This window comes from Astatotilapia calliptera, chromosome 9 (assembly GCF_900246225.1).
Source record: "Astatotilapia calliptera chromosome 9, fAstCal1.2, whole genome shotgun sequence".
Taxonomy (NCBI): domain Eukaryota; kingdom Metazoa; phylum Chordata; class Actinopteri; order Cichliformes; family Cichlidae; genus Astatotilapia; species Astatotilapia calliptera.
The window spans coordinates 28273661-28289112 of record NC_039310.1 but is presented as its reverse complement, the minus strand read 5'-3'; the positions used below and the strand labels follow the sequence as shown (position 1 = coordinate 28289112).

The window sequence follows — 15452 nt, the reverse complement described above, 5'->3', positions numbered from 1 at the left end:
GCTGGGCTCTTCAAATCACGGACAAACAGAATCCCACATTCTTGATTTTTAGTTCACAAACACTTGTTGTAATGACTAACTACTCCTGACATTTTGGAGATGGTAGCTCTTTATACAGTAAAGTTACAGCGGGATACATATAATATCAGGCTGATCCTGCCAGACATTTCGGTGTTTCAAAACGCCGTTTACGTGTGGACGAAACAGCTGCGTTTTCAGAAATACCCGTGTAGGTGCAGACGTAGCGTAAAAGAGTTAGTAGATTATTTTCTTACTGCCTGTAATTTATTGCAGATTACTTGTATTTGCTTAATTGTTTACTAAATGTTTGAGGTGTGAAATAAACCGCAATGGAGCAAAATATGGGCGTGTGTGGTTGGAGGGTGCGTGCGTGTGCGTGCGCGCGCGCGCGGGGGGGACATTTTTCTTGTAAAACAAAGGGGGCACAGCAAAGAAAGTTTGGGAACCACTGGCCTAACCCAAATTTTATTAAGATAATATCTCTAAATATCAACTTAGCTTTGCTTTGCAATTTTTTTTAAAACTTTTTTCCATTTTTTCATTTATTTAGTTTTTCTCAATAGTTTAAATATATATTTTATCATTTTTTACAATATCGAAATATGACAACATACTATTATGAATAGGCATTATCATAATTTATATATTCATATTCAGACGGATATTTAACAGTGGTTACTTTTCACAATTGCATAAACATTTGGTGAGAGTATTACAAACATTTATTTTTTATACAGGAGTTAAAGTGAGTTTATTGGAGGGAATAAAAGTTTTTTTTTTTTCATTTTGTAAGCACGGTTTCCATGGCAGCCGCAAAGTTCACGGAGCAAAATAACTTAAACCTGCGGAAGAAACTCCACCGGGAGCAGAGCAGAGGTAACGGGTGAGTTTCTGTCTCACATGATGAAAACACCTCAGAGACGGTGAGCTTATTTGTGTACACGCTAAGCTCCAGCAGTGTGACATTAACGAGGTTAAATGTATATTTCATCGTTTTTATATCGAAATATGACTACATAGTATTATGAATCTGCATTATTATATGTTATATATTTATATTCAGATGGATATTTAAGAGTGGCTACATTTCACAAATGCATAAACATTTGATGAGAGTATTAAAAACACATTTAATTTATGTCATATTGGCCGTTAGCACCGTAAACGTTAAAGTTCGCTTCACGGACGTTAACAGTTCTTAACGTCCACGGTTCGTGTTAAACGGATGAGGCTCTGATCCCTGCAGAGGTGTGTGTCTTTAAAGGCCGGTGTGGTCAGTTTCACTCCGCCCATCTAGGCTGATTTGAGGCCGGAGCGCAGAGACGTAACATCAACACGCCCAACTCAGAGACTTTGAGTTATTTTTTTAGATCAAGGTTTATCGCTAAGGTTCATGTTCAAAGTGCTGCTTTTTATTAACGTGTTTTTCGAAAGTGCTAAAAACACGTTTTAATTCAGCCAGAGCCCTTTTTCCTGGACCTTTTATGAGTTTTGGGATTTTTCTTTTATTGAGGCAGTGAGTATTAAAAATGTGTGGGGATGTTGGTGAAATGATGAGGCACCGTGCACAAAAACACGTATAGATACGTGTTTTTGTGTATCTATCCAGATCTGGGGATATGATCTACTTTGTATTGCCTTCTTCATTTGACACCGTGTAAGCAGAGATGTTGTTTTCTAATCAAACTGTGATATGCATGTTGTGTCTAAGTGGTATTTTGCTCTGTTTTTGTTAGCATGAGCTCAAAGATGGGGTTTACATGGGACAGGACGGTTTTAATTATTTCAATGTTTTAACTAGTGATTGTTTATGTATCTTCCCCAAATTGCAGATCCTGATTTATTTCTATTTACAAAAGAAATGTCTGGAAATTTCAGTCTTTTTTTAATTTAAAAGTTCAAAAATTGCCTCAGAATTTAGCGTGTGGAGGAAAAATAAGTCGAATTTGCCTTAAAATCTCTAGAAAATTATTTGATATATGAAGCCAAAATTTCACAGCAATCATTTTATACATGACCAGGTTTTAAACCATAAACTTTTCAGGGACATCAGAGGTGGCTGAGCAGAAAAGGTTGTGAAAATGTGATGATTTGAGATGTAATGACCCTCATCAGTTCAGGTGTATTTATACAGCACCAGCTGAGCAGTCGCCCTGAGGTGCAACAACAATATTCATTTGGGTCTTTATCTTTATACCCAATTAAGCAACCCACTTATGAGCGATCACTTTTCACTTTGGCGGGAAGGAAGAACTCGGGGAGTGGCAGTGGTCTCCCATGACAAAGTGGAGGTTGTGGGGAAGGGGAAAAAAGGGGGCGCATAGGGAGGCAGGACAACGCACACTATGGGGGAAAGAGGACGAAGAAAAATGACGAAAACTCAGAACCACTGAGATTTCATTTTCAGGGCGCGTAGATTATTTTTTCTCTACACTATTAGAAATAATTACAGTAGAAGAAGAAGACAGACTCACCCATTTTTAAAGGTTTTCATTATTAAGTCATCCTGAGATCAGTGGTTTCAGTTGGCTGTGGACAACCACACACAGCAGCAAAGAGGACTACACCTTGGCTACCTTAGACCCCAATCAGATCGATGTTTATGCTTCAACTTCATCTTACGAGATCCACTTCCTCGGTCATGAACCTGCTGCTGCTCCTGAGGAGGTAGAGAAGGAAAGAGGTATAAGTGATGGTCTCTAAACTGCTGGGAGACGATGCAGACTCCTTCATCTGTCTTCTCTGCCCCCACTCCTGGATCGAACTGGGTCTGGAGGTGAACTGGAAGGCTGAGCTCAGAGGGCGTCTGAGGCCGAGCCTGGGCAGGGTGAGAGCAGGAAGTGTATCGACACAGCAAATCCCAGAATCTGTCTCAGAGCTCCAATCCTCTATGGCTCTGCTGGGAGCTTATCCCTACAGCACAGTGATGCCTCAGGGGACCTGCATGTGGGACTGGCACACAGATTGCATTCAGTCTGTACGTGTTCACTCAGTATGCCGACTGACTGGGCTGAGCGATAACATTCACATGCTAAATGTTCGAAGAAAAAGCCTGTAAGAACAGGATTTGGTTCATGTGTCGTGGTTTCATTCAGATACAGGCAAAAATTGAGCTACCTACAACTGGAAGCAGCCATTGTGCATTAAAAAGTTACATAACATGTTACTGTTCATACAAGTGTCCTTGATGCATAAGCACAGTCTGACTGAACGGTGAGGTACATAAACTTCTGTTAATGCTTTGATATCACAGGATCACAATTAGTAGAAACATTTGAGTTTCTACTAAGTGGATACAAGGTTAACATTTGAGCTACATTTCTTTTTGGCTTCATGGATTTTGTTGATCTTTGTTACACCTCTGAACCAACACAACAATTATTCTCTGCCATCTTCTCTGTGGTTCAAATAACCAAGGTGTTGTATTTGTAGGTTTTAATAGGCTCATAAATATGGTGCACATTTATGCATTTTTATTATAGCAACCTGCCACCGCTCCAGGCCTCAACAATAATCCTGAAATATGGACCACAACAATTTTTACCTGAGCTACCCTGACTCCGCCTACCAGCAGGTTCAGCAGCCATGGCTGGTCCATGACAATCTGACCCTTCAGGAAGGTAGGCTAGATCTGCTTGTTTTCCATACACAAGCATTTTATTGGCTGCTGGATATTGTTGGGTTACTATTTATTATTTGGTTATTTGTGTTCTTTTTAAGGATATATACCAGTGTTTCAGCAGGAGAACATGGTCCTGGGTGATCCTAACGCACTGGAATATCAGACACTGAGAGCCGACACTCACATATTTAACGGAGAGTCCTGTGACCCACCTGTGACAGGTACAAAGCTGAATTAAGTTTCTCTTTGAAGTCCATCCAGCTGTGTTTTTAAAATCCGGTATTTCTCACACACACGTTGGCTTTACTTGGGCTGCGAGCTACGTTGAGGCAAAATGTGTTTAAAAAGAGACAATTTGATTCAAAGCTCCCTTTATTTTGAAATTTCTCAATTTCCTGACCAATTGGCTCATTGGGCGTGTTGCTGTGGCACGGTGGTTAGCACTGTTGCCGCACATCAAGAAGGTCCTGAGTTCAATTCCCCCATCAGGTCTTTCTGTGTGGAGTTTGCATGTTCTTCCCGTGTTTGCGTGGGTTCCCTCTGGGTACTCTGGCTTCCTCCCACAGTCCAAAGACATGCAGCTTGTCTCTGTGTTAGCCCTGCGACAGACTGTGACCTGTCCAGGGTGTACCCCGCCTCTCGCCCTATGACAGCTGGGATAGGCTCCAGCGCCCCTGCGACCCTGAAAAGGATAAGCGAATGGCGTGTTACTGTTGTGGTGGAATCATTTAGCTACTCCTCCAGAGGGGATCTCCTCTGGTCAGGCAGACCCCCAACAACTGGAAACAGTAGTCCTCGTTCTGCTCTTGAGATTATCACCACCTGCAGGTGGAGAACTAGATCGTGTGCTGCTATGCTGAGCTAATGGAGGCACAGTCACAGCATGAGAGACTCACTGGAATAGGAGTTTAGTTGTCACACAGTATGTACATTTAAATACAAAAACAGGAGTTAATCATCTAAAAGCATTGTTCCTTTAAAAAGCGTCCTTTTGCGACACACAGGCACACAGATCAAGGGTGATCTAACTGAGGGGTTAAAAGTTAAGAATAAACAGCATTAAATATACAGTGACCTATTTAAAGGTTAAAGAACTGAACCAAACAATTCCTGCTGCCTGTTGCTTTTACCAGCATCAGTTCAGTCAGTCGAATCGAAGTCTGTGGGAAACACTGAAATTCATCTTAACAAAATCTCTCAAATTCAAAGTGACAAATGGGACCAATGACTTCTGTGATTTCAGATGAGATCAGACAAGAGCTGAGGACCGTTTTGGAGTCCTACCTGAACAGGTATTAGCTTTGCACACATACCCCCTATTTTACAGATCCACTACTTGTAGTTGGTACAAACTAAAAGACATATGGTTTAGTATTTTTGCTGTGGTTGTAGTTTAGTTTGACCCGTTTATAAGTGCACTTATATGTAAACCTAAATACCCGAGTGGGACATTTAAATTTCTTTAATCTGACAATATATGCACTGTGATCTTTGGTAACCCCTCCATCGCCAGCATGTATCAGTGTTCTCAGCAGTTCTTCCGTCCCTCCTCAGAGAGCACCTCAGCAATGACCTGTTTCTCAAGACTCAGATGGACAGCAACCAGTATGTTTCCATCTCTGCTCTGGCCTGCCTCGACCAGATCAGGAATCTCACCACAGACCTGGACCTCATCTCCGATATTCTCAGATGTCAGTGTTTGTTTCTGTGGGTATAGGTGGAGGCAGAGTAACAGTTTGTGTCAGTTTTGAGTTATAATATTTAATGTACATGGATCAGACTTTATTTCCTTTGCTACAAAACCACGGGATCGTGATAGGGATTAGTGAAGAGGAACGTTTTTTTGTTTTTGCGTTCAAAAACTAAATCGGGTATTCTGACGATGCACATTAGAAGGAACTGTTCTAGTGTAGAGATGAGAGTGATGAACGTGGTTTATTGTTGTCCTGAAACACACTCTGCTGCTGTTCTCCCACAGCCATGCCGCTGGTCCAGTTTTCCCCGTGCGGACAGAAAGTCCGGCCCAGACCTAGCCGGTGCGTTTTAATCCTGAGGGAGATTCCTAACACCACACCTCAAGCGGTGAGACTGCACAAAATACCCCAACGCAACCAAAATCCTCAGTTTTAGTTCAGGTGTTGTTCTTACATGTACCTGCACGTGCGGGGATAGAGACGTGTGTTGTTATTTAAAGGAGTTTTAAAGGTAAATTGTGTATGTTGGCAGCGTTTTTGATATTGCTGTTGCTGTGCAGGAGGTGGAAGCTCTCTTTGAAGGGGAGAACCTGCCTAAGTTCAAGACCTGTGAGTTTGTGAGCAACGATAACTGGTTCATCACCTTCAAATCAGAAGCCGATGCAGAACAGGTAGAAAAGGGCCGGTCGAGGAGAGAAGTAAATTAGCTGCTGCTTTTTTTTGGGCACATTTTTTTGGCTAATGCCATTTAGGTTTGTTATACAGTCAATATCTACAAATATGACTACCTGAGAGCAGTCCTGTTAAAAAGTGCTCCTGTTAGCCTTCTTTGTTAGGAGATCTGATAATACAATAACTGAAATAATCGGAGTCCATGTTTTCAGACCTACAAGTACCTCAGAGAACAGGTTCGAGTGTTTAAGGGAAAACCCATCATGGTGAGGATAAAGGCCGAAACAACAGCAGCCATTGCTTTGGCTCCCACTCAAAGCTTCCGACACCCCCAGCCGGACCAGTGCAACAGCTATTATGGCTTCTACTCCCCCGCTACCACCTACCAGCAGTCCTGCCAGACCCACGTGTCCACACAACAGCTAAACGAAGTCCTCGGTGAGGTGTGGGCTGCTGCATCTGGATACCAATACTGGGCCGAAGTGAGTTTGTTAAAGATGAATTTGTGCCTGGAAAATGTATTTATGACACTTAATTTTATTATCAGTGTTAAACAGATTAGCATTTTTGTTTTTGTTCATTTCCTGTGATTTGTGGATGTCGTTAGTGTTAACGTGTTGTTTAATGTGTGTGAGGAGCTCTCTGGCTCCTCCTCTGATTAAGCGGTTGTTGTTTTCATCATTAGCCTCCTCTACTGATGAACCACTTCGTGGATGACTCCACAGCAGCTTCTGCTTTCAAACCGTACCACCCACACAGCCACAGGTAGCTCCTTTTTATCCTCTTATGTCATGACACTTTATGATGTCATCAGTGTGAAGACTATTGTTTGTTTCTTCAGGAGAGGCTCGAGATGGTCAAACTGTGACCGTTGGCAGTCCCAGCAGCCTGCCTCCTCGCACTCATCTGAGCAGCCATCTGATCGTTTCTCTTCTCCCACATGGCCCGGTCAAGGACGGTCACGCGGAAAGGTGCGCCTTCCGAGTAGAGGCGGAGGAAAGGAGCCCAACAAGCAGGTCACGTCTCCCACTGAGCAGGGAAGGTAACAAAAGATCAGTCCAGGTTTCAGACCTCTCTTTTTTTATTCTCTATTATTCTCAAGTCCTGCTATGCCCAGTTCATTAGTATAGTTCATGTAGTGAAGATAGGATATGACATAAGGGCATGTTTTCTTTATACTCTTACTGTTCATTGAGTTCAGAGACGGGGTTAAAATGGTAACCTCTTCCTTCTGGTTCATTTCACACTAATATGAAGTCAGATGGAGCGGTAACTCATCGGACAGTTTTGGCACTGTTATCATGGAACCCCGCAGCTAAAAATAAACTCAGTCATGCTCCACTTTACTCCCCCTAATGTCCTTACTTTCTTTTCACAATAGGGTTGAGACACTGTCCACGAAAAGTTGTGTTTAACAGATAGAAAAAACAGCAAACAAATAGATGTGTATTCTCTGTATGATATTAATAAACCAGGTCTTAACCTTTGGAAAATGTACTTTGAAGGGCTCAGAAAACACAACAGAAACCTAAGAAGTTCTCTCTTTGAGTGCCCTGTCTCTTTTATAACGTCTCTGCCATAATCAGCTCGTTTTGAGCAGACACAATCGCGCACACATTCAGCAAGTGTGTTATCGTCTCCTCTTTTCAAAACAGTAACTCACTGACTGCCTGTATCAGACATGTTCAGGGGAATTAAAATCCAGATTAAGCCAAGAATTATGCGTATGGCATGAACCTGACCTGGAAGGGTGGAGGTTTGACAACAGTAGCTTCAAAGATAACAAACTGTAAGCAATAAAAAAATAGAGCAGCAAAGACGAGTTACAGCCACAGTAGGCTAAAAAGACTCTATTTAAACGTCGTCATCATCAGGTTCTCAGACTATAGGCAGACCCCTGTCTGTCACATTTTTTACACTTGTAGGACGCTTGTTCTTTAATAAAGTTATAAAACAGATGTTCATCAGAGCTCTGTGTTTCCCTGAAGGAGAGGAAACTTCAACCAGAGGAGGAGAGCGACCGCAAGGTCCTGGGAGCGACCCACTCGAAGCAGTCAGGTAAGTCACCACTGAGCGTTGTGTATGTGCACTTTGTTCAGAAAGCGTACTGACCATTTCTGTTTGTGTAGAATTCACAGAGTCAGTCCCCTCCTCGTCAGCCGTCTCCCCATTTTGAGCTCACAATGTTGAACTTCCCTCTTCTTCCTCCTCCAGCCTCTACCATGGCAAGTCTTCCTCCAGCTAACAGTAACACCAAGGCAACCAGGTCCCTCTGTATTACACACACACACACACTGCTCACCTGGGCTCATGGCCGTCAGAGCAACTGAGGCTCTGTTCACTGTCAAACTCCAGCCATACTGACCATATGTGGACAAAGACACAGTGTCTGTAACTGTGATGTTGTCTGTTAACGTGTAATCTGACCTTCTTGTTCTTTAATGTAGCCTTTGGTTTGCACCTTGGCTGTAGTTCGACAGTTACACACCTGCCTCCTCAAAGATGTTCTTGATGTTTAGATGTTGTTGTTTGTCTCAACCATGGATCGCTTTAGTCGTCTTCTGTGGTCTATCAGGCTCGTTCATGTTGTGTCGGTCAGTGCATTCATTCTTTATAAGAATGAAGCAGATTATCTCGATTGTCACATTATGTACTTAAAGCACATGAATGAACATGAAGTGATGAATAAACAGTGTTTTGTTTTTCTTTTTTTCACAGAGTGAATTACAAAGCAGCAGCTCCTGCGCCTCAGAGGCAGCGCCTTCACAGCAGCCTCAGCTGGTCTCAGAGCAGTGAGTATCTCTGACACAGCAGCTGCACGCTCTGTGTTCTGTTTTCACATGTAAGGTGTCTATACCGCTCACTGTTACAGTTGATATGATTAACAGTCTATGGCTCAGGCTTCTACAGTTATTTCACTTCGGCTCATGAGATATCTGAAAAGTAGAGAAGCAGCGGTTTTCCAGCCGTCTGTGCTGAGATAGTTGTGTTTGTGTTTGCAGGGCTGCGAATGAAGCCTCAGAGATGACCACTGAAGAGAAACCAGTTCAGCACACACAGGAACCAGTAACTGTGAGACTGCTTTTCAACGTCTTTGTGGTGTTAAAATTCATTTTCTTAACTGAATTACTATTTCACTACATAACTTTTATCTATACTACAGTATTGGAATCTTTTTATTTCAATTAAAGAATGAAGGAATTGACGCAGACTTGCTTCTGCATCATTCCAGCATGTCTGCTTTAAATGCTGTTCTGCACCCACATCTGTTAGGTTCACCTACCAAACACTTGGAAGGAAACAGGAAGCCAATTTTTATTTTTTTTGATAGCTGGTGTTTGGTAATTCTAAACTGTACGTTAAAAGCTATAAATCACAAAAAAGGGGTTGATGGCAACAAAAGATAAAAATACAACAAATGAACTTTTGTAAAGGAAGTTAAAAAAAAATCAAAAGTAGCACAGGTGCAGAGTGTTAGAGTCATATTTCATTTTATTTTTTTAATTTAACCTTTACTTAACTAGGAAGATCCCATTGAGATTAAAAACGTCTTTTTCAAGGGAGACCTGCCCAAGATAGGCAGCAGCAAGTGTCTCACAGTTACAAAAATGACTCAAACACATGTTGTAAAGGTGTAATAGTGAGTTTGACCCCATCTTTACTCTGTTTGGCCAGGAGTCCAGGAAACTGACCTAAGCTGAGGTCTGCAAGAGAGGCTTATGCAGTAAGTCGGGTCCTGCCTTCACAGAACTGGGGTGATGCACCAGAGCCAGCACAGTGGAAACGCTGATGAAATGAGATTATATATACTACACTGAGTAACACATTTAACCTTTAAATCGCCTTAATCCAGGTCTGGATGTTTGGCGTGGGCAGAGGGCTCCGACTGTTTGGCAAAACCAACTTTTCAGTTTTTTAGACGGGAAGATCTGTAAAGTTTGATCTGCTACTTTCATTTCTGTTTTATTTCTTGCTTTGTAGTTTAGGTCTGTTTGTTGAGAGTGAGCTTCCATTTTGTGGATTTCTTCTTGCTTTCCTGATGCATCGCCAATTATTTTCATCCTGTTTGTGTGTGTTACATGTTTTCTTAGTTGTACAGGACGTTCCGCCATGATTGTGAACTTATTTTAGTGCTGTTGTTATATTTCTCCACCCATACATCTGTGTTATCTATGACTGCTGTGGACACACATGAAGCCTTTTCCATTAATATCATTGCTGATCAGCTGTATTATTTCCATTTTTAGATACCAGAGAGCTGCAAGGGCCAGTGTGTTTAATGGGATCTGATTTGATCTTTCTAGTTCTGGGATTAAATTGATCAAAAGCATGTTTCCCTTACTTCAGAAAAGTTTTATTTATTTTAAACAGGAGTGCATTTCTTCCCTTTTGGCTGGGTGGGTACTTACTGTGTGTCTAGAAACAACATTGTTTCAGCACTTGAACTGTATGTGAGAACTTGAATTTGATTGTAATGAAGCCATTTTTCTTTTCTTTGAAATATAAAGTTTTAAATGTTAAACAGATGTCATGGAGACAGAGTGGGCACAGTTGTGGAAAGTTATTTTGTACAGACTGTACACATTGAACAACTATTAAAGAAGTGCCTTTGAAGTTAAGTTTGTGTATGTATTTATTCTGCTCTATCCGATCACCCTCTCCATGATTAACATTTAAATATAGTCGGCACCCTTTACGTTAGTTCCTTCTTTGGACCAGCAGATGGCAGAAGAGTAACATCACAACACTCATTACTCCATTATCTGGCACCACCACTTGTTTACAATGAGGATGATTTGATTCTCAGAAGGCTATAGGCCTAATGAATGAGATGAAGAATACTAATGAAACACACAGCATTCTGCAGACAAATTGATGCTTAGTTATGTGTCACAGGCACATTATGCTCATTCAATCATACTGTGCTTAATTGAAGGGCGCTTGACCTTTAATATTAATGATATTATTCTGCTGAGGCTCAGTTTTCACACACAAACATGGAATATAGAACAGCCACATTAAAAGTAATGGCTAATGAGAGAAGGAGAAGAAAAGCTGTGCTAAACTGGAAAAAAAATCACTACCCAAAATGCAGACAGCGGTTTGACTTAAAACTTAACAAACATGACTAATAAATCTGCACTTTTAGAATGTAAGCTATGCAGTTTGATCAGGCAGCGCTTCCTTAGTTATTCAAAGTTATTCAACTTTTGTTTCCCAACAGAAAACTGTTTTAGAAATCTACGATGTAGTTTCTAATAATTTTAAATTCATTAATTTAAAAAGTGAGTAATAAAAATAAAGTTGGCACTGAAACTTGATATGCCACAAATTTTTTATTGTAGAGTTTCAGCTCTACAATTTTTTTCCCTCAAAACTTTGAGTGTTGTTGGGGTCTTTGAATTGTTTCTAGGAACCAAACAACTTTCATAATATTAAGGTAAACAAAATTTGCATCGCAAAAGACAAGCAGAACAGGCACAAAGCATTTCTAGGTGGTAGAGTAAACTTTTCTTGAGTGCTTTTTTGTGTATCCTAATTTTAAACCATTTAAATGAAAGAAAATATAGGTTACGCTTGAATGTTATGTTTTTTTGCAAGAAATCTACAAATAAAAAAATTGCAGTTTTTATTTTAAAGGGTTCAAAATGAATACAAGTGAAATAATTACCTAATGTTCCTAATGTGAAAGAAAAAAAACATTTGAACTTATAAATAGTAATAGATTAAATAATCATACAATTTTTATTTATGTGTAATTAAACCAGGAGTTTATTTATTTATGTATTTATTGTGCCACTTTTGGGCTCCCATACAGGTTCATTTGGGCGTTGTAGGTGTGGTTGGTTGATGCGCCCCCTGCCGGTGATGAGCGGAGTTCCCTCCCTTTTCCCTCCTTCCTCCGTAGAGTCACGTGACACCAGCGGCAAGAAGCTGCAAACGGCTCTGAGACCGGGGCTGCGCGAGCCTCATCATCATCATCATCATCACCGCCACAACCGCCGCAACGACAGCATAGAGAGCCGACCGAAACCGGGGTCTTTACCGATTCAAGGAGCGGGCGTCATGGCGGGCCCCCGTTAAACCAAGAGCCACATTTATCCTCTTTGTTCTCGCAGTCTTCACGCGCCTCCGCCGAGGAGGGGCCGCCAGGAGAAGCTCTCCTTTTCCGAGCGGAGGAGAAGGAGGAGGAGGCAGGAGGAGATACAGCAGCGGCGGCAGCGGAGGTAACAGTCGAACCGGGGACGTGCTTAATACGGTACGAGCCGAATGGCGGACCGCGAGGCGTCGCCGATACCGCTGGAGATCCGAGCTCGGCTGGCGGAGCTGGAGCTGGAGCTGTCAGAGGGTAAGAAATGGATCAAAAAAACACGAGGGGTGCGAGGGAGAAAAGCCTCCCCTCTCCTCCCCCTCCTACTTCTCTTCCTCCTCCTCTTCCTCTTTTCTCTCGTTATCACGTTATCTCATCACCATCACCATCCACACCGGGAGCCCGTACCTACTAACGGAATCTAACCGTTCATTCCTGCGGCCCCGTCCTCCACCTCCTCCTCGTCCCCTCCCGCTCCTCCCATCCAGATGTTTGTCAGTCAGGGGACCGGCCTGAGCAGCTCTGTGTGGCCGGGGGAGGATGAGGGCTGAGCGGGAGCAGGCTGCGGGATTCTCCCGCTGCTCTTTGTCTCAGCTGCGGAGGAAACACACACACACATACACACACACCCGACACGGCCTGTTCGCCCGTTTTGGGTCCGAAAATCGAGCCATTGTTTGACCTTGAGATGTTGACACAGTCAGCCGAGCCTACCTGTGTATGTGTGTGTGTGTGTGTGTGTGTGTACGTGTGTGTGTGTGTGTTTAATAATAGCATTGCGATGCAACGCTGCGTGACAGCGCAGCACAGAGGGGGGCAGCTTGGCTTTTGATGCCCGTGATCGCAGACTCCTGCTTGCATCCCTGCCTCGCTCTCTCTGTTTTTTTGGGCCTGAAGATGAGGAGGAATATTTTTCCCACCACCACCATCTTCTTTTCACACACACACACACACACACACACACACACACACACACACACACACACACACACACACACACACACACACACACACACACATGCACACTCTCCTCTGTATGGGCCACTGAATCCCAATCACAACATCCCACCCAGTTGTTATCCCAGTGCCAGTGAGCATCTCTGCCTTATATAATGTGGAGGGCATATTTTATTTATACAGGCCTGAGAGGGTCTACATTGCACAGGGAGAGATCCTGGATACATGCTGGATGTGAGCCACCCTTTTTTGCCAACAATTTACTGCTTGTGTGCAGGTGTGCGTGTGTGTTATGCTGCCAAAATCTGATGTGTTGAAGGTGATGGAGATTGTGGTGTATATGTGTTTGAAAATGCTTTCACGTGTTCTCCGAGGATGATGAAGACTGAGTGTAAATTGTGGGGCGAGTGCCGAGTAATTAGTCCAGACAAGCAAGAATCTGCGGCTTTAATCTAAAAACATCGGCGCGTGCCTTTGAAATCCCCTGAAAGCAGTCAAACCTCGATGCATCAGACTGTCCCGTTTCTTTCTGATCAGCCTCATCATTCATAAAAGGCTTTATTTTCTCTCTGCAGTGACACACATGCACGCACACACACACATGCTGAGGTGAAAGTGTGGCAGCTGCAGGCCGACTGGAGCTCCTAATCCAGCCGAGAGTGTTTATCAGAGCAGAACCTGCTGCTGGCAGATGTTATTAATGATGGAAACGGCAGGACGACGAGGAAACGTCACGCCCAACGTCAGCCAGCCTGAAAACATTCAGGTGTGTGTGTGTGTGTGTGTGTGTGTGTGATGGAGGGATTGGTGGAGTTAGTGGTGGATCACAGCAGGTTGAAGGATGACAGGCCTCCTGATTGTGCGACGGACATGTCAGTGTGGGCCTGTCACGTGTACTGATCCAAACACGGGGTGAGAACAGTGTGTGTATATATGTGTGTGTGTGCGTTGGATCATTAAGGGATCGTGTTCCTGTGGTCATTACAAAACAGGAGCGCGGCGAGCAGCAGATGAGGCCGCTCAGATGGATGGCGTCTCTTCAAAGAGATTTTAAAAACTCCAATTTGTTAACATCAGCTAATAGGAAACAATGCTTTGTGTTCTTGTTACTTGCATAAAAAGTGTAAAAAATGGACATAGCCACAGCGACGTCACCCACTGGTTTTGGAAGGCCTTGATTACTACCTTGTTGTTTTTTTAGATCCAAAAATGTCCACATTTGGAAGCTAGGGTGGAGCGTTAAGCTGTCAGCGTAACCACGGCCCATTAATAAACTGCACGGGTGAGAAAAGCAACACACTAACCAATTAGTTTCAAAGTAAGAAACAGTCCAGATAAAGTCCAAGTAGAGAAACTTGAAACCTTATGTCTAAAATAATAGCCTGCCTACAACAAACAACAAGCATTATGTTGTTTTGTTTGTGGTACGTGAGTTGCTCTGCTTTGCTAAGAAGTGAAACAAGCCCTGGTCTTCTACGCTTTTCCGACTTTCCTACTGGAAATCACTAAATCCGACATCCAAAGTAACTGGAACGTGGCAGTAACCTTGGAGTTCTGAAATGAATGTTCTCAAACAGGAAGTGATTGAAACAAGTTGTTAGCCAGCTGGTTAATACTACAGTCCCACTCTTTGGATGAAACGCCTTTTGAAGGCCACTGGTGTCGGGTGTGGACATTAAATTTAGGGCCAAGACTTTGTCATAGTGAGTACCTCAGACCACACAGCAGCAGATTAAAAAGTTTGGCTTATTTGAAGTTTGCTGATTTTGTCTCAGGGACCATCAAGGTGAACTTTTACTGAGTGCAGTTAAACCCTCGTCCTACAGTTTCCCGGGCTAATGTGTTTTTATTATCCTAATCATAGTTCTGTAGCTACTCACCAGGTCGCACATTGTTACATGTGCTTCACTAATCCTCCAGACATCCTCAGTGTGTAGATTTTCGTGTCTGTTTACGACCTTTTACCTACAGCGGTGCTGTACGTTTTTGATTGTTTGAACCTTGTGAAGCAGCCGGGCTGTTTTCCATTTGAGTAAAAGGAATTTGGATTGTTTTACCTCTGGGTGGTGAGCCAGTGACTGTTTGCTTTTGGGAACTGATCGAGCATTTGGGCCCAGAAACAGATAATAGTGTCGCATGTACCAAGTGAATTTGGGGATGATGTAGTCCTGCTAGGTGGCATCTGTGTGTGAAGTGGTGTGGATGAGAATTAGCACCTCCAAATCTGAGGCCACAGTTCTCCAGCCAGAGAAGGGTGGATGCCCGCACCGTTTTGGGGATTAATCGCTTCTTCAGGATCTATTAATGCACATAACTAATCCACGGAAAGTGACATCACATCCGCTGGCGCAAGCTACTCTTCGGTGTTGTTTCAGCAGTTTTTGTATCCTCGCGT

The 15452-nt window shown here is 42.9% G+C and overlaps 2 protein-coding genes across 13 annotated transcripts in view; both read left to right on the top strand.

The window, feature by feature from the left end:
• The first annotated feature begins 801 nt into the window (after positions 1-801).
• LOC113029836 (la-related protein 4B-like) lies at positions 802-10628 on the top strand. 10 transcript variants are annotated; one of them, XM_026180858.1, is made up of 15 exons: positions 802-897; positions 3504-3641; positions 3742-3864; positions 4887-4935; positions 5198-5334; positions 5622-5725; positions 5898-6008; positions 6222-6491; positions 6695-6774; positions 6851-7051; positions 7998-8067; positions 8139-8267; positions 8728-8801; positions 9012-9081; positions 9685-10628. In XM_026180858.1, exons 2-15 carry the CDS (start codon positions 3545-3547, stop codon positions 9703-9705), a joined length of 1536 nt encoding a protein of 511 aa, XP_026036643.1. In that variant the 5' UTR covers positions 802-897; positions 3504-3544; the 3' UTR covers positions 9706-10628. The 10 variants fall into 10 exon arrangements, with proteins under 10 accessions (XP_026036643.1, XP_026036647.1, XP_026036639.1 ...); XM_026180862.1 differs by having other exon boundaries at positions 803-904; positions 8224-8267; XM_026180854.1 differs by having other exon boundaries at positions 803-904.
• A 1226-nt stretch (positions 10629-11854) lies between these two features.
• The window catches only part of LOC113029442 (disco-interacting protein 2 homolog C-like), a 74720-nt gene continuing 71122 nt past the window's right edge, over positions 11855-15452 (top strand). For 2 of the 3 annotated variants that reach the window (XM_026180298.1, XM_026180296.1), the window contains exon 1: positions 11855-12358. In XM_026180298.1, coding sequence (XP_026036083.1) covers positions 12280-12358 — 79 coding nt within the window. In that variant the 5' untranslated portion in view covers positions 11855-12279. The remainder of the gene's footprint in view (positions 12359-15452) is intronic. The other variant, XM_026180299.1, reaches the window with a different exon arrangement.

Excerpts from the sequence above, each read along its gene's own strand:
- LOC113029836 (XM_026180858.1), top strand. The coding sequence starts at position 3,545 with ATGGACCACAACAATTTTTACCTGAGCTACCCTGACTCCGCCTACCAG. Across the intron at positions 5,726-5,897 it reads CTAACACCACACCTCAAGCG|GAGGTGGAAGCTCTCTTTGA; the intron begins GTGAGACTGCAC and ends GTTGCTGTGCAG. Across the intron at positions 9,082-9,684 it reads ACACACAGGAACCAGTAACT|GAGTCCAGGAAACTGACCTA; the intron begins GTGAGACTGCTT and ends CTGTTTGGCCAG.